This window comes from Mytilus edulis, chromosome 6 (assembly GCF_963676685.1).
Source record: "Mytilus edulis chromosome 6, xbMytEdul2.2, whole genome shotgun sequence".
In the NCBI taxonomy this organism is placed as follows: domain Eukaryota; kingdom Metazoa; phylum Mollusca; class Bivalvia; order Mytilida; family Mytilidae; genus Mytilus; species Mytilus edulis.
This window is the reverse complement of record NC_092349.1, coordinates 10,017,537-10,037,540: the sequence shown is the minus strand read 5'-3', so window position 1 is coordinate 10,037,540 and position 20,004 is coordinate 10,017,537. Positions and strand designations below refer to the sequence as shown.

Genomic DNA, 20,004 nt, shown 5'->3' with positions numbered 1-20,004 from the left:
TATAATAATATTGAAGATAATAACCAAAAACAGCAAAATTTCCTTAAAAATACCAATTAAGGGGCAGCAACCCAACAACGGGTTGTCAGATTCATCTGAAAATTGAAGGGCAGATAGATCATGACCTGATAAACAATTTTACCCATGTCAGATATGCTCTAAAAGAGGGACGAAAGATACCAAAGGGACAGTCAAACTCATAAATCTAAAACAAACTGACAACGCCATGGCTAAAAATAAAAAAGACAAACAGAAAAACAATAGTACACACGACACAACATAGAAAACTAAAGAATAAACAACACGAACCCCACCAAAAACTAGGGGTGATCTCAGGTGCTCCGGAAGGGTAAGCAGATCCTGCTCCACATGTGGCACCCGTCGTGTTGCTTAAGTGATTACAAATCCGGTAAATAGTCTAATTCGGTAGGTCATATTCATGAAAGGGAAGGGGATTGTAGTTACGACGTAAGGAACATATCCGATATCATTTGTGAAACGGTTATTCCATAACGGTCAACCAACTCGTGATGGCGTCCGTAAAATTTACGAAGGGATGATTTCAACTTCACCATTTGGAACTCTTGGTTTAATAGCTTCCTTGTGAGCAGCAAACCTCTATCAAGAAAATCATGATAGGAAATGCAAACACGGGAATATCGTATCTAAATGCTTTGTTTTTTTAGTTATAAGCCAAAAACTACATTTTACCCCTATGTTCTATTTTTAGCCAGGGCGGTCATCTTCGTTGGTTGGCCGGGTCACCGGACACATTTTTTAAACTAGATACCCCAATGATGATTGTGGTCAAGTTTGGTTTGATTTGGCCCAGTAGTTTCAGAGGAGAAGATTTTTGTAAAAGTTAACGACGATGACGGACGCCAAGTGATGAGAAAATATCACTTGGCCCTTCGAGCCAGGTGAGCTAAAAATAAACGAAAAACAAATATGTAACACAAAAACAAACGACAACCACTGAATTACAGGCTCCCGAATATACTCAGTTAGCATTTTTCATTAATAATTATCAATACTACTTCTTTTTTTGTCAAAGTTCTTCACGTCTGTTTTTGAGTCACGTGACCCACGCCTAATACAGAGCAATATAATAAGCTCAACCACTTCCATGATACTCAACACTGACATGCCTACCCACAATCCTAGCTGGCCACCTATGTCACTGACAAAATTCTCTTCCTGTAAAAGAAAAAAAAAACCAACTACAACAACATCTAGATGGTTTCATGTCTTTCATAGATTTGATATTTTTTAAAACAAATACAGTATGTAAATTACAAATTTCAATACTCGTGATGTTAGCGTTTAAAACTCAGTCTTAATATGCCAACCCAAGGTCACCTTAAAACCTGTTTAAAAATTTACCCGACTCCATATAACAAAAAGGGGTGTTTGTTACTTACTTTTGGTTGATAGCTGTCACACTCATTTTACAGCCAAACAGGATACAGATACTAATATGCAATGCTATATATGTACGAACGTTTGGTTTGTATAAACATAAACAGATGTGATATGATTGGCAATCTGCTAATGAGACAAATCTCTGCAAGAGACTTAATGACACAAAGTTATTTTATGAATAATAGATGTGCCTGATTTAGATCAATCATAGTCATATCAATTATTCAGGCTACGGAGATAATGCATTCTTATCATAATTATTCAAAAAGTTCATTTTAAATAGGTGAGCAGCTAATAATTGCCATTGTCAAGCAAGTTGATTTATTTCTTACTGTCAAATCTCGAGGCGTACGTGTTCCGGATGATTCCAGGAGAGCGCATCAGATGCAATCGGCAATCATCGGGTTACTCCGCTACTCTCCTTCTATCCGGAATCGGCCGAGTTGTGACGAATGCATCAGATGCAATCGGCAATCATCGGGTTACTCCGCTACTCTCCTGCTATCAGGAATCGGCCGAGTTGTGACGAATGCATCAGACGCAATCGGCAATCATCGGGTGACTCCGCTACTCACCTTCTATCCGGAATCGGCCGAGTTGTGACGAATGCATCAGATGCACTCAATTAATTCATGAAAGTGTTTATTATATTCAATTTTCGTACACCTCCAATATTTATCTCTCAAAAAAGGCCATATCAATTGACCTGTGGAATATTGTCACTTCGGGAACTTTTTTAACTTGCTGTATACGTTGTGGGTTTTGCTCATTTTCAAGGACCGTAAAGTCATTCTTCATAGATTAACTCTTTGTTCTATTGTAGATGTCTTTACTGGTTAATAAGGAACTAAAAATAACCGTTTGAAACCAAGTAAGGACTTTTGCTTTTACTTCTTTTAGTTGCTCTCACTTGACAGAGTACCAGAATGGCTTATAACAAAACAGTTAACCTGTCGAAAAATTGTATACTCCGGTGGCATACCATATTCAAAAACAAAATGTACACTATAAGTAATGAATAGTAGTTTATCATTTAATTTAATTAAAATTATAATTAATATCAAGTATGTTAATTTTAATATATAACTAGTAATTAATTACTGACTGTATATGCTAATTCCTCTTCTGTCAGTTCATCGGTTAATGAAGCCAGATAAACCTTGAGATACACAACACTTTCCCTGTAAGTAACAATGACAATGTGGCCTGTTAGTTCATTAAATATGCAAATAAGCTTTCATAAAAAAAATAGCTACCTTAAAATGCCTCATACCTAAGATTCGTTTTTTATGTTGTTGGTTTTGCTGGTTTTTTTTTTGTTGTTATCAGATTGTGTTTGGTTCTTTCAAACATAATTTGTCCCTGTACGTATAAAAAAAGAAGATGTGGTATGATACCAATGAGCAATGGGACAACTTTTCACAAGAGACCAAATGACAAAGAAATTAACCACTATATGTCAACATAGGCCTTCAACAAGAGAAAAGCTCAAACCGCATATGCATACTCATAGACCAAAAAATAATAACTCTGCAACTGATTATTGGTATTTTTGATAAAAAAAACCCAACACTTTATAAATTTCCGGCGTCCGAAGCTTTTAATTTTATTTCACCAGGAACGCTAGAAGCCGAATTTTTAAAAGCAAAGGATTTATCAGAATTTAATTATCCTCCTTTTTTTTCTTCAGCTTTGTGCCTTGATGGATAGTTGAAAAACTGTTTTCCTTGTCCGTGAAATCACCTTATTTTGTTTCTCATTTGTGTGCTTCTGGTTTATTTATTTTTTAATCGGAAATCTGACCTTATATCCTTATTTTTATTGAGCTATAATCATAATACACTGCCGAAAAAATGACACCTTAAGTGTTAGCTTCTCTTTGTTCAAAACCTAATGTTATGCGCCATATGAAGCGCTGTCTGTGTTTAAAATAACATCCAGTATCTACCGTAATGCACCAAATGAAGCGCTGTTTGTGTTTAAAATAACATCCAGTATCTTCCGTACGTAATGCACCAAATGAAACGCTGTTTGTGTTTAAAATAACTTCAAGAACCTACCGTAATGCACCAAATGAAGCGCTGTTTGTGTTTAAAATAACTTTCAGCACCTACCGTTATGCACCAATGAAGCGCTGTTTGTGTTTAAAATAACTTCAAGAACCTACCGCAATGCACCAAATGAAGCGCTGTTTGTGTTTAAAATAACTTCAAGAACCTACCGGAATGCACCAAATGAAGCGCTGTTTGTGTTTAAAATAACTTCAAGAACCTACCGTAATGCACCAAATGAAGCGCTGTTTGTGATTAAAATAACTCAAAGAACCTACCGTAATGCACCAAATGAAGCGCTGTTTGTGTTTAAAATAACTTTCAGAACCTACCGTTATGCATCAATGAAGCGGTGTTTGTGTTTAAAATAACTTCAAGAACCTACCGTAATGCACCAAATGAAGCGCTGTTTGTGTTTAAAATAACTTTCAGAACCTACCGTTATGCACCAATGTAGCGCTGTTTGTGTTTAAAATAACTTCAAGAACCTACCGCAATACACCAAAATGAAGCGCTGTTTGTGTTTAAAATAACTAGAACCTACCGGAATGCACCAAATGAAGCGCTGTTTGTGTTTAAAATAACTTCAAGAACCTACCGTAATGCACCAAATGAAGCGCTGTTTGTGTTTAAAATAACTCAAAGAACCTACCGTTATGCACCAAATGAAGCGCTGTTTGTGTTTAAAATAACTCTCAGAACCTACCGTTATGCACCAAATGAAGCGCTGTTTGTGTTTAAAATAACTTCCAGAACCTACCGTAATGCACCAAATGAAGCGCTGTTTGTTTTTAAAATAACTTCAAGAACCTACCGTAATGCACCAAATGAAGCGCTGTCTGTGTTTAAAATAACTTTCAGAACCTACCGTTATACACCAAATGAAGCGCTGTTTGTGTTTAAAATAACTTCAAGAACCTACCGTAATGCACCAAATGAAGCGCTGTTTGTGTTTAAAATAACTCTAGAACCTATCGTTATGCACCAAATGAAGCGCTGTTTGTGTTTAAAATAACTTCAAGAACCTACAGTAATGCACCAAATGAAGCGCTGTTTGTGTTTAAAATAACTTCTAGAACCTACCGTAATGCACCAAATGAAGCGCTGTTTGTGTTTAAAATAACTTCAAGAACCTACCGTAATGCACCAAATGAAGCGCTGTTTGTGTTTAAAATAACTTCAAAAACATACCGTAATGCACCAAATGAAGCGCTGTCTGTGTTTAAAATAACTTTCAGAACCTACCCTAATGCATCAAATGAAGCGCTGTTTGTGTTTAAAATAACTTCAAGAACCTACCGTAATGCACCAAATGAAGCGCTGTCTGTGTTTAAAATAACTTTCAGAACCTACCGTAATGCACCAAATGAAGCGCTGTTTGTGTTTAAAATAACTTCAAGAACCTACCGTAATGCACCAAATGAAGCGATGTTTGTGTTTAAAATAACTTCTAGAACCTACCGTAATGCACCAAATGAAGCGCTGTTTGTGTTTAAAATAACTTCAAGAACCTAACGTAATGTACCAAACGAAGCGCTGTTTGTGTTTAAAATAACTTCAAGACCCTACCTTTATGCACCAAAGAAGCGCTGTCTGTGTTTAAAATAACTTTCAGAACCTACCGTAATGCATCAAATAAAGCGCTGTTTGTCACAGTGTTTAAAATAACTTCAAAAACCTACCGTAATGCGCCAAATGAAGCGCTGTCTGTGTTCAGAACTCTTTCCAACATCTTTATTATGGTATGCCTATGTTTGTTTAAAACCTACCGTAATGCGCCAAACGAAGCGCTGTCTGTGTTCAAAACTCTTTCCAACATCTTTATTATGGTATGCCTATGTTTGTTTTAAAACCTACAGTAATGTGCCAAATGAAGCGCTGTCTGTGTTCAAAACTCTTTCCAACATCTTTATTATGGTATGCCTATGTTTGTTTTAAAACCTACAGTAATGTGCCAAATGAAGCGCTGTCTGTGTTCAAAACTCTTTCCAACATCTTTATTATGGTATGCTCCTGTTTGTTTAAAACCTACCGTTATTAGCCAAACGAAGCGCTGTCTGTGTTCAAAACTCTTTCCAACATCTTTATTATGGTATGCTCCTGTTTGTTTAAAACCTACCGTTATGCGCCAAACGAAGCGCTGTCTGTGTTCAAAACTCTTTCCAACATCTTTATTATGGTATGCTCCTGTTTGTTTAAAACCTACCGTAATGCGCCAAACGAAGCGCTGTCTGTGTTCAAAACTCTTTCCAACATCTTTATTAATGATATGCTTCTGTTTGTTTAAAACCTACCGTAATGCGCCAAACGAAGCGCTGTCTGTGTTCAAAACTCTTTCCAACATCTTTATTAATGATATGCTTCTGTTTGTTTAAAACCTACCGTAATGCGCAAAATGAAGGGCTGTCTGTTTAAAATTACTTCAAGAACCTACCGTAATGCGCCAAATGAAGCGCTGTCTGTGTTCAGAACTATTTCTAGAACACCTTTAATTTATTAATGGTAAGCTTCTGTTTGTTTAAAACCTACTTTAATGCGCCAAATGAAGCACTGTCTGTGTTTGAAATGACTTCAAGAACCCCTTGTTGGTTGACTGCTGGGTATGCAGTTGTAGAAACTTCCTTATTGTAGGTAACCTCTCTAAAATTTTAAAGAAAATCAGTACTGAACGTGAGTTGGTTCTTATTTTTATTTGGGGAGGGGTATGCAACAAAAACGTGCAATGCGTACCCTTGAGATGCAGAGAAATAATTTTTCATTGAATATTTGATGCAATGGAATGAACATACATGTATATGCATATTCTACTTTTTAATGAATAAAGGGCAAAACAAATAAAGAATTATAGACGAAAATAGACAAAGCATAATGTGTCTTTTGATTGTGTCCAGCAATTTCAATTGATGTTTTATAATATGTCTCTCTATGTGGTGATATAACACAAACGTTCATGTTGGGTGAAGGTTGGCGCCAAGTAAAACGTTTTAAACCTCTTAATGTACGTGTATTCTTTAAATTTTACCACCCAATTATTCTTGTTTCTTCATTGTATTTGTATTCCTAATTATTAAAATATGAAAATATTATATACAAACTGCCTGTGAGTAAGCTATACACATATATTACCGACAAGGTACTTTACAATCACAGTCTTCGGCACTAACACTCGATATATCACTCTGAACTATTTTCATACAGGATATTTCTGAAATACAACACCACAATTGTATAATATTATGAAGGTGTTCCTTTTGTTTCACAAAAATTGGTTAATTATAATTAAAAACAAAATATATTAATAGATTGACAGAATTATCTGTTACGTTGGAGGTCGTTTCGGAAGTGACGAAAGTATGGAACTTAGTTTTGAGTACATCAAGATCTAGACTCACTCGGCAATCCTCGGGTGAATCCGCTATTCTCCTTCTAAGGTACGGAATCGGCCGAGTTGTGACGAATGCATCAAGACGGAGATAACAGCAACAGCCATTGCTGATGACACCATGCTGGATATAACAACAACGGTAAATTTTATTCAGGATAAAAACTTTTGATTAACTTTATACAATTATTGAAAAAATAATGTGAAAATGTCTCTATTGATGAATAGGAGAGATTTAACATTAAAGCAGTCTCCAAAAAATAAACTAAAGCATTTAGAATTACAATAGCAATGAGTATAGACTATTAAGCAGCTAATTCAATTTACGTGAACTTTAAAAAAAAAAAATGCTATTTAAGAAACGAATATCAAGAAGTAATTTATAGTCAGAAAACTTGCAATCGTTAGCCCCAGTCACACTGTCACGTTTCAAGAGCTACGTTTTACAACGTTTTGAAAGCGTAGCAAAACGGGAGTATACATAACGAAGCGTATTGGAACGTAGTGATCCTTTGTTCAAAACTGTACCTGCACCGTATGTTTTGAAAATTCAACAACAAACGTAGCGAAAATTGAAACGAAGTAGAAACATAGTAAATACGTATCAAAGCTTAGCTTACTACTAGGTTTCTACTTTATTTCAATTTTCGCTACGTTTGTAGTTTTTAAAACATACAGGGCAGGCCCCGTTTTGAACAAAGAATCATTACGTTTCGATACGCTTCATTACGTATATCCCCGTTTCGCTACGCTTTCAAAACGTAGTAAAACGTAGCACTTGAAACTTGTGACAGCGTGACTGGGGCTGTTGACTTAATGCGCATTTTTTAGTCAGATACATACTTAATATGACAAAAACATCGCCTGTGTTGTTTTGTGTGACGAATTTGCTTAGTTCCGACTGTGTCTTCTGTGTGTTATTTTTGTCATAGTCCTTGACATAAACCTCTATTTGTTCATATTTACCTTCAGGCGTACTGCACATCGTATCAACATTATCGGTTTCATGTAACCATGAACTAAGGCAATAACATATATCTGCTACCCTTGTGCCTATGCATTGTTCCATACACACCTTTAAATATCGTCGTTATCAATTTAAAATGTGAAGGGAAGTAATAAAACTTAATGATTCCAAAATTCATTTTTTGTTTGTTCAATATAGCCATTACCTCTTTAGTTGTCTTTGTTGTATCAATCTTACTGCAAACGGGTTATCACATTATAATTGTAATGGTGGGGTTGTTTATAAATCTCGTAAATTAATATTGGATTCATGTTAACCTAATGGTAATTTAAATGGACCTATTGCTAGAGGTTATCAATAAAAAATGATGCAGTCATTTCATTGAATCCTGTCTTAGCCGTTACTTTCCTTGGTTTTCTTTCAATAGGTTTTAGAGATAAGACATCTTTTAATTTTATTAAGAATCACGAACCCTTGTCAGACTTCATAAACACCATACATGATAACAAGCTTTCAGGAGCTGCGAGTACCCTTTGGTCGAATATTTGTGTATTTTTTCTTGTTGTTTGCCTTATTTAAAAGAAAAAAAAATCCCTGATTCAGGATTCTACCACTTCTATATGAAATTACCTCAGCCAATTTAGAGCTTGACATAATGTATTGACAATTTTCCTCTGTTGAAGACTGCCTGCAGCTTTCTATATGTCTCTTGTGGTTGTTTTGTTGTTTGGTTGCGGTCTCATTGAAAAATATCCGCCCACATTTACTGTTGTAACGTCAAAATTTTACTGTTTTTTTTAATTTTACAAAATTTTGATAGTTACAGATATCCTATATTGACGGACAAAAAACGATGTAATGTGTTTCTTATTGACCGACACTTACTATGTAATAGAGGGTTTTTTCCAGAAAAAAAATATAAAGTTGTTATCATTAATTGAAAACAGTTATGTTTGACGTAAGTGTAACATACCAGTATTGTTATCCAATTATCCTCTATGTCACATCGAGACCCATCAGAACCCGGATGTCGAACGAATGACCTCTGTTAATAAAATTTAAAACATAAAAACTTGTACATACATGAAATGATTATTGGAGATAAGTTATGTCGTAACTACAATACTCTTTCCCTTTTCACGAATGTGACCTACCGAATTAGACTATTTACCGGATTTATAATGACATAAGCAACACGACGGGTGCCCCATGTGGAGCAGGATCTGCTTACCCTTCCCGAGCACCTGAGATCACCCCAAGTTTTTGATGGGGTTCGTATTGCTTAGTCTTTAGTTTTCTATGTTGTGTCTTCTTTACTACTATTAATTGTCTGTTTGTCTTTTTATTTTTAGCCATGGCGTTGTCAGTTTATTTTCTATCAATGAGGTTGACTCTCCCTCTGGTATCTTCCATCCCTCTTTTATTTGAGATACATGAATATAACTACTAGTATACTAAAATTTAAATAAAAACAAAAATTCCAAGTTTAATATTAAAAATCATGGATGAAAGACACGATTCACTCAGAGCAGAGGGTCAATGCAAAATTCATGATTAATGATTTGAGGACCCCATTCAAAAAACATAAAAAACAAATGAATAAAAAGTTGATACTTTTTTGTCCAATCCAATAATTATATGGCTTAAATTTTTATAAACTGAATTCTGGACATATACATCATGCAGTTTGGTGCAATTCTTTTTTTACCTGGGTTAGTGCAATGTTTGTCTCAACTGATGTTGCTAAGGATATTCCACTTCCTCTAATATCTGGGAAATACTCCCGGTTATGGATTGCGACTCTGATACCAGATGAATCTGTGATGATAGGTATATATTCCTCTTGGTGTACGTTTAGGATAAATTCTAGTCCTTTAATAAAATAAAGTCAATATGATGAAATTTTCTGTAGGCGCCATATCTTATTCTTATATCAATTTGAAGCAACATTTTGATTTTGAATTGCACATTCTCATAAATCTTTTACTGCGCCTCTTGTTTTTTTTATAAAAAAAACGCGTTAATGATATTAAAAAAATCCCCCCCCCCCAAAAAAAAAAAAGAATAAAAAAGAAAAAGAAAACGAGAATTCTTTTTGCAGATACACGTCTTTAGTATAGACGTTAGTGTCGGATTAGAGAGTCCAAAACCTTACATTTCTATAACCCAGTTAAGATTAGCAATTATCTTTCGCTAACCGTATAAAAAGTTATACGGTTAGCAAAAAAATACAATCTGAGGGTAAAGAATAAAAGAACATGTATGACATTAACATTGGTTGATAAGTAAAGAAATTTCAAGGTTAAGGAATCAAAGAAAATAATGGTTAAAAATAAAAATAAATTGTAAGGTTTATAAAAGAAAAATTGAAGGCTCACAAGGTAATGGCATACAAGTAACGGGAATCAAAGAAAATAAATGTAAGGTTAATGAATAACAGAAATTGTGAGATTGAGAAATAAAAAAGTAATGTAAGGTTAACGTTATAGAATAAAATAAATCGTTAGGTTAAGGAATACAAGAAATTGTAAGGTTAAGGAAAAAATAAATTGTAAGGCATAAGAAATAATTGATGCAAGCTATACTTTATTGTAGTTTTAACATGGGTAGGCATTAAATTCGTGATTATTTTTGCCTGACCGATATTGAGGGCTAAAATAACACGAATATAATAATGCCTACCCATGTTAAAACTACAATAAAGTATAATAGCTTGCATCAATTTTTTTCTATTCTGATTAGGACAATTAAGGTAATTTCTATGTCCGATGTGTATAAGTGTAGAGTGTTTATGTAGGCTATTCCATGAACCTCTTTTTTGTTTGTTTGTAAACAAGCAAACGACTGGCAATGGAATTTTTCAAAGGGGGGAGTTTTGAACAGCCAGCATGAACGGTGGTCGTATCTATGTCAAATATGTCAATTTCGAACTGCAACAAATAACAGTCATAAGAAATTAATTAGTAACAACATGTGCATCATTTTAGAGTTTGTAAGTTAATGAAATATATTAAATGCATTTTAATATGATAAAATTCAATATTCTGCAGTAGTCAATATACGCATGTGCAATCAAATTTTATTGGATTTAGAGCATGGGTTTATTCAGAAAGCGAAAGAAGCACATCATCATATTAGAAAAAGGAATACAAGAAATTGTAAGGTTAAGGAATAAAACAAATCGTAAGGTTAAGGAATAAAATAAATCGTAAGGTTAAGGAATAAAATAAATTGTAAGGTTAAGGAATAAAATAAATTGTAAGGTTAAGGAATAAAAATAAATTGTAAGGTTAAGGAATAAAATAAATTGTAAGGTTAAGGAATACCAGTTTAAAAGTATTGAACTAAGTTGAAGTGAAACAAATAAATTTTAGTTACTATCAATTACAAATCAAACAAGAACAAGTAAGTACATACCCATTGAAGGTCACACAGAACAAGTAAGTACATACACTTGAAGGTCACACAGAACAAGTAAGTACATACCCATTGAAGGTCACACAGAACAAGTAAGTACATACCCATTGAAGGTCACACAGAACAAGTAAGTACATACCCATTGAAGGTCACACAGAACAAGTAAGTACATACCCATTGAAGGTCACACAGAACAAGTAAGTACATACACTTGAAGGTCACACAGAACAAGTAAGTACATACCAATTGAAGGTCACACAGAACAAGTAAGTACATACACTTGAAGGTCACACAGAACAAGTAAGTACATACCCATTGAAGGTCACACAGAACAAGTAAGTACATACCCATTGAAGGTCACACAGAACAAGTAAGTACATACCCATTGAAGGTCCTGCCAATTTTGCAATAGGTACCTTAGGCTTAAACATATAGCACATTCCATAATCCTCATCTCTTATTTGTGTAATTTCTCTATAAAAAAAATCGTTAAGATTGATAGATTTGAGAAAATCATTATAATTTTTGTGTTGAATTAAAGAATTACTGTAAGTTTTATTCAGTCTATAAAGAAATAAAATAAAAAAATGTGGTGCACCACATCTGTTTTAGGTTATTTCGAATAGACAGAAAAAGTACTACAGTCATTTCTTATAATTTGATTCTAAGATCCGTTTTTTATTTAGCTCACTTGACCTGAAGGGTCAAGTGAGCTTTTATCATCACTTGGCGTCCGTCGTCCGTCGTTGTCCGTCTTCTGTCGTCCGTCGTCCGTCGTTAACAAAATCTTTTTCTCTGAAACTTCTGGGCCAATTTTAACCAAACTTAGCCACACTCATCATTGGGGTATGTAGATTAAAACATTTGTCCGATGACCCGGCCTGCCAACCAAGATGGCCGTCATGGCTTAAAATAGAACATAGGGGTAAAATGTAAATATATCTCTGAAACCAAAGCATTTAGAGCAAATCTGACGGCATAAAATTGTTTATCAGGTCAAGATCTATCTTCCCTGAAATTTTCAGACAAATTGGACAACCCGTTGTTGGGTTGCTGTCCCTGAATTGGTAATTTTAAGAACTTTTTGCATTTTATGGTTATTATCTTGAATATTATTATGGATAGAAATAAACTGTAGACAGCAATAATATTCAGCAAAGTAAGATCTACAAATAAGTCAACATGACCTAAATGGTCAATTGACTCCTTAAGGAGTAATTGTCCTTTATAGTAAATTTTCAGCAAGATTTTTTCTTACAAAAATCTTCTCCTCTGAAACAAATGAGACACATTTAACCAAACTTGGTCACAATCATCATTAGGGTATCAAGTTTAAAAACTTGTCTGATGTTCCGACATGCCAACCAACATTGCCGCCATGGCTAAAAATAGAAAATAGGGGGAAAATGCATTTTTTTGCTTATATCTCTGAAACAAAAGCATTTAGAGCAAATTTGACATTAGTAAAAATGTTCAACAGGTTAAGATATATCTGTCCTAAAATGTTCAGACGAATTAGGCAAGCTGTTGTTGGTTTGCTGCCCCTGAATTAGTAATTTTAAGGCAATTTTGCAGTTTTTGGTTATTATCTTGAATATTAAATCTTGTTATAGATAGATACAAAAACTGTAAACAGAAATAATGTTCAGCAAAGTAAGATCTACAAATAAGTCTCATGACCAAAAAAGTCAATTGACCCCATAAGGAGTTCGTAAAATTTTGTTATGTTTTACAAAAGTCTTCTCCAGAAACAACTGAGACAAATTTAAGCAAACTTGGCCACAATCAGCATAAGGGTATCTACATTTAACAAATGATGTCCAATGACCCTGCCTGCCAACCAACATTGCAGACCATGGCTAAAAATAGAACAAAGGGGGAAAATTCAGTTTTTAGGTAAAGATTGCATTGATCTTAAAACATTCTTTACATCCTATCCATGAACATTTTCAGAAGTTAATCGATGAAATGTATGATAAGATATTCATGTAACAAAATGATGGTATACTTTTCACGAATATAAAATACAGCATGCAAATCTATTTCGTTAATACATATCATAGAATCGAAGAAATAATAAAAAATAACTTTTATTTGTTTTTCCTGTTGACCTTTGTGTATTTTGTAAATATACAATAAAATTTCCATTATGATGGGAATTTCAGATCGTAACTACTCGGCCGTTCTCGCTAAATGGACTAAGATAGCGAGAATGGCCGAGTAGATACGATTTTGGAAATTCTAATTGAGGTTTTGTATCGACGATACTCACGTTGGTTCACACGCAGCTCCTTGGTATCGACACGATAAAATGAAATCTTGCATTGGAATACTCATGTTGAATATTTCATCATTTGAGTAGCTCCCCATTCTAAGCCTGAACACCTCTTTTGCTGTATGCAATGGTGAAGCACCTTTAAAAAAACGATACATCATTCATCCCAATGTTACGTAAAATTCGAATTGTCTCAGAACCCGAAACAGTTATAATTAAAAAGGATTGAAAAGGAAACAATAAAATAATTACATTACATGTTTGTTTACTAAAAATCCGTACTTTTAATAGGCTTAAAGCCGTTACGAGGCACTACAACATCAAATTTTATTTCTCCATAAAATTCAGCATTCATGACAGCACATGGTTTTCTTGACAACTTTACAACAATGCATTGGAGAACAAAAACAAAGTCGTTATAACTCATTATAACATGAGTGAATGTTACTTTAAATACAAGTGTATTTATAAGAATGAAATGCTACTTTTTCAAATTTTATAGGGTTGTAAAAAGGTTAACCATGCTATCATTTTTATTGAGCTTTAACGACGACGATAATTTACTAGATAGGGATGCGCGTCGGTATCCATTCAGTATTCAAGTTTATCAAATGTGTTTGGGATCGTCATTATGCAGGATAATCAAGATACACTTTAAGTTGCGTTGGTACGTAATCCACAACAACTGCTTTGCTGATTACTAATAATAAAAAAAAATATGCTGGATAGATCTTCATGAAATATTTGCCATCTTCATCGGCATCGTCGTCGTCATCATCATCATAATCATCATCGCCGTCATCATCGTTATCTTCATCATCATTATCTATGTCGTTATCTTCATCATCATTATCGTTGTCCTCGTTATCGTCATCATCATTATCGTTTTCATCGTTATCGTCATCATCATTATCGTTGTCGTTATCTTCATCATCATTATCGTTGTCATCGTTATCGTCATCATCATTATCGTTGTCATTATCGTGGTCATCATCGTGGTGGTCATCGTCATCAATGTTTTTTTTCATCATCATCATCATCTATTTTTGAAAATAGTCAAAAATCTACATAGCCTCATGTATATCTATGTAACTGCTACGATATTGAACGCAGCCCTAGTTGTCATCGTCAGCCTCGTCATCATTGACATCATTATTGTAGTTTTCATCGTTTGACTGTGAAATTTTGACTTTAAAAACCCTCTTCCAATCTATTGGTAAGTACATATGCTACATTTACTTCACTTACCTGTGTCATATGGAATAGCATACGGGAGTGAAGTCTACAAAATAATAAATTTTAATGATAAAAAAAACAAATGATTTTTAAGTGTTTGACAAGTTAGTCTAATTTAGCGTTCATTTTGTCTGTCGATTCACAGTTAAAACCCATGAGGTAACCCACTTTAAATAAAGATGATCAATACAAACGCTGTACTTTTTTTCAATTATTTCGTACAGTTCAAGTTTAGGCTAGGTAGAGAGTATAAATGTTTAAAATAATTTAAACTTTTAAAGTTCAGATAGCTGAAAAGGATGGGTAGTATGTCTTTGCGCGTCCAAGGTAAGGGCATGCTAGAATCGTACTATGGTCTTGAACAGCGTGGTATAGTCGTAGTGGAAGCGTAGTTGGGTCGCGGTAAGAACGTGATGGTTGTAGTGAGGTCCTAATAACGTCGCTGTGAGATCGTAGCGCAGTCTCTCCGATTAGAATCACGCTTTCGCTACCGTCTCGCTACGATGGCACAGCGACCTTTGCAATCTTACTACGATCTGATTTCGCTACGACCGCACCACGATTGTTTGAACATGTTCAAAGTTGGCCACGCTCATCACAATTTTGAAGACCTCACCACGACCGTGATACGACCTTACTGTGATCTACACTATCGTAATACGATCATCAAAATTTGCATTTTTGTCACAGATCGTAGTGCGATCGTGGCGTAGTGGGACTGCGGTATTATGTACAAACATAGTATCGTAGAAAAAAATAACCATTCTCCCCTGTTTAATCTCACATAATTTTTCACGTTTTGGTCATTTCGAAAATGTTGTTTGCGGTGTGTTTAGACCCCTCTATCAAGAAATTTGTTTTGCATGCATTTGTATAAAAATTGCAGGTTTATCCAACGCTATCATAGGTTTGAACATTATTTTCAATTTATACTTGTTAATATATTTTTTTGGGCTTGTATTTTATTTGCCTTCGGATTGATATAATCTGTTCAATCTTAAATTGCGGTAAATTATCTGGCCTTCTAAATACCCTTTTGAAGAGAAATTCATTGTCGAAATCCGGATATGGTGTACTAATTTTTGCAGCTCATGTTTGCGGTATATAATCTTTTTTTCAAATTTATTGTTTTCAATGTGGTATTAAATTACGTAATAATTGAGATCGATTTTGTTACATCTTTTGATCCGTTTATTTGGCAATCTTCATGGCAGTCAGCAGTGTTTAAGAACGTACATGCGTTTTGCTGAATTACACTTTTTAACGTTTTTGGCTTTTGGAAAATGTTGTTTGTGCTGTATTTAGATTCCTCTACCAAGAAATTTTATTTTGCATGAACACGTATGAAAATTTCGCTAGTTATTCAACGCAATAATGAGTTTGAACGTAGGGTTCAATTCAGCCTTGTTTATATGCTCTTCAACTTTGTACTTGTTTGACTTTATAACTATTTTGATCTGAGCGTCATTGATGAGTCTTGCGCGTCTGGCGTATTAAATCATTATCCTCGTACCTTTGCTAACTTTTTACACCACTTGGTCGATGTCACTGCTGGTGGGCGTTTCGTCCCCTAGGGTATCACATGCCCAGTAGTCAGCACTTCGGCGCTGACATGAATATCAATTATATGAGAAAAATACGCATGTAACGGATACAGAATAATGGGTAAAATAAATAAAGAATACAACAAATTATCTTATATAAGAGAATAAAGAAATGTTGGGACCCGTTTCAGACCCTCATTTCGTGTTTATGCTAATCGAAATAAATCACACATACTAACCTTAGGATATGGATAATTTATGCCTATACCAAAAGCATTATCGGTTTCATTTAATATTTGGACGAGCTCTGGTTTTTGTAATACATCGCTTAACTTTAAAGGATTTAGATTACAAAATGTAACTGCAGGAAACTCAAGTTCTTTGAAGGTGACAGATACTTTTGTATTTACACCTTCACTGAAAAAGAAATATAATAACATATTTACAGCTATATGTATAAAAATATGAAATGGTGGTATGCTTGTATATGAGACAAATCTCCATCAGATACCATATGATATAGAAGTGAATAACTATAGGTCACCACACAGCTTTCAACAAAACATTTCGTCAAGCACTTTTGTTCAAAATGAACATATTTTAGGTGATTGGACATGCCCTAAGGTTGGATACTTTTAAGAATGTCACATTATGATATGTTCGGGTTAAAATAGAAATTCTGAACAATAGTAGAATTTGTTACCTTTTATTGAATAAAAGGTTCCAGGAGTTCTGATCCCCTGTGAACCAAACACGATCATGTGAAAATAAGTATAATTATATATCAAAATGTGAGAGCACAACATTTTTTGACATTTTAAGGTGGTACCCAACACTTTCACTAAAATTAATTTGGCTCGTTTAATTTTCATAAAATTCTGTCAAAGTATTTACTTTGACCCTTTAACCAAAAATATAAAAAATTCAAATATTTTAAACCAACCGTTTTGACAGGAAAAATACACTGGTTATATAGCAGTTTGACAAACACCAGTTTTGATCATTGCGAAGCTTAATATTCCTTTTACAACACAACGTAATTAAAACGTTTAGCTGACTTTACAGAGTTATCTCCCTGTAGTGTTAGGTACCACCTTAAAATAGCAATCAGAATGATGATTTGATATTCTTATGGAAATATTGTTTAGAATAATATTCCGATATCAACTTATTATTGATATTATAGTACAAAGTAAAATCACAAAAATACTGAACTTAGAGGAAAATCAATTCGGAAAGTCAATAATCACATGGCAAAATCAAATAACAAAACGTATCAAAAACGAATGGACAAGAACTGTCATATTCCTGACTTGGTACAGGCATTTTCAAATGTACATTGTTTTTATAGGAAATATTCTTGACATTGTTTCATTCAACAATGAGCATTCGGTTTGTAAAAGACTGTGTAGTTACATGTAACATCTACAGGGGCGTATCCAACCATTAAAAAAAAGGGGGGTCCCAACCCAGGACAAAGGGGGGGGGGAGGGGTTCCAACTATATGTCCCCATTTAAATGGATTGATCGTAAAAAAAGGGGGGTTCCAATCCCCGGAACCCTCCCCCTGGATCCGCCACTATCGGTTGTTTTTGTTGACAATGTACAATGTATTTTTCTATGTTAGTTTATCAAAATACCTTAATTCTATTCCCTTTGGGTTATTTCTCTTGTTAATAGAAATATTAGAAATTAGACATTAACCTGGAAAATATCCATGAAAATGCAAGTTTTCCTTAATGAATCCACGAAAATTAGTACCCACGAAAATCAATGAATTCATAGTAATAAAATTTTAGAAGAAATATATCCATGTATGCAACATTTAACATTACCTGATAAATTGTAGTGACAAACGGTAGACTTGAAAAACACACATTCCAAATGACGCTGAGAGTGCACATATCCAAAACACCTTTCTCAAGATAAAAACAGAGTCTGCTATTCTTCCAAAACCATGGATACTTGTGTAACCAGCAAAATCTCTAAGTTTGGCTCCAAATGTTTCTGACATAGCGAAGTGAAATCTGTCTTCTAAGAATTTTAGCTAATAAATCCTTTTATAATGAAATGATAATGATCAAACACATCTTGTTTTACTTTGATGCGATTGCTCTGAACAGCCCCTGGGAATTCCAACCATATAAGTCTAAATCTTATCATATTTTTTCTAATGGATTCATGCATATTTTGATATGTTTTTCTCATATATTATTCAAGACTTTCTGTGATTATCCCATTTAATGTGTCATAAATTGTATGAATTGCCCTTATGGATATAATAATATTAATAAAAAACTACTTTACATTTTATATATTTATATCTATTTAACAAGTGTGTTAAATCAAACACAGTACATTTGCGCTTTTTGACCTGTTACACGAGATGACATGTGGGTGCCTCCAAAAACTATGGACACTTGCGCTGTAAACATAAATACGCTTTAATTAAATTGACAGGACATTTTCGCTTTTAATATATAAAGGTTTTCAAACGTACCTGTAAACAGAATTATGTTTTACCTTTACGGCAAATTAATGAGTGCTTGTGGTTTGTTTTAGAATTAGAATTTTATGGATATAGCATTCAAATATTCCTATAGATTTTACAACAGAATTATACGATTCCTTTTGATTTTGTCTTGCATCAGCATCAGCAGAAGTAAAATAACAAAACAAAAAAAAATGAACTCCGACATAAATTCTAAACGGAAAGTCACTTAGCAAATGGCAAAATCAAAAGCTGAAACACATCAAACAAATGAATAACAACTGTCATATTCCTGACTTGGTACATGCATTTTCTAATTAAAAAATGCTAGATTAAACTTGGTTTTATAGCTAGCTAAGCCTCTTACTTGTATGACAGTCGCATAAAATTCCATTATATTGACAACAATGTGTGAACTAAACAAATATAAATTATAGGTAAAAATGTGAAAAAGTAAGGGTGCAGAAGTCAACATTATGTTATAATTCTTATTTCTACAAAAACAAGCAAGTATGTCAACAAAGACAAACAAAAAGACATATAGATATATAAGCACATTAGCAAAAACGAAAGACAAGAATACAAAAAAATTGTTGAAAACTGACAAAGAAATGATCAGTTGTCTATATAATTGTTTATTATCTAGGATAAAGTTGCACTGATTTGTGTTCATCGATAACGAAACTCTTTCATCCATATTCGAAACATGAGTCAATAATCGGGAAACTTTATTTGAATTAATGGCTCTGTTCATCCTCCGGGAATTCCATCCGTATCAGTCTATCTCTTATTATGGATGCATGCATATTTTAATATGTTTCTCTTATACTTATTCAAGCCTATTTTCAATAATCCATTAATGTATGTCATAAATTGCATGAATTTCGCTTATAAAAATAACCATGTAACTACAGGCTTCTGACTTGGGACAGCCATATACAACCCTTCTCCTTAACCTTTGACAGTGGTGTAAAAGTATAACATAAGATCAAACTAGAAAAACCTTTGAATAGACTTATTAAGAAGGGATATAATTACGATACTGTTGTCAAGTCATTAAAGATTGCATATTTTGGCGTTAATATTGAGTCACTGATAAGGTCTTTGCATCGGAACTAAACACATTTATTCTAAAAACAGTTGTTGGCATGACACGGATTATGTTCTTCTCATATATGTTATGATGGTATGATACTAAACCCCTAACGGGAAGGATTGT

At 34.0% G+C, this 20,004-nt stretch overlaps 1 protein-coding gene across 1 annotated transcript; it reads right to left on the bottom strand.

Annotated features, from left to right (window-relative positions):
• Positions 1-1,017: 1,017 nt before the first annotated feature.
• LOC139526186 (epithelial sodium channel subunit beta-like) lies at positions 1,018-18,308 on the bottom strand. Its single transcript, XM_071321313.1, has 13 exons — positions 18,130-18,308; positions 17,323-17,388; positions 16,534-16,711; positions 14,263-14,554; positions 13,512-13,653; positions 11,622-11,713; positions 9,531-9,694; positions 8,796-8,867; positions 7,822-7,930; positions 6,600-6,678; positions 6,003-6,113; positions 2,528-2,603; positions 1,018-1,197 (listed from the first exon to the last, which is right to left on the bottom strand). Exons 1-13 carry the CDS (start codon positions 18,306-18,308, stop codon positions 1,018-1,020), a joined length of 1,740 nt encoding a protein of 579 aa, XP_071177414.1.
• Positions 18,309-20,004: the final 1,696 nt, after the last annotated feature.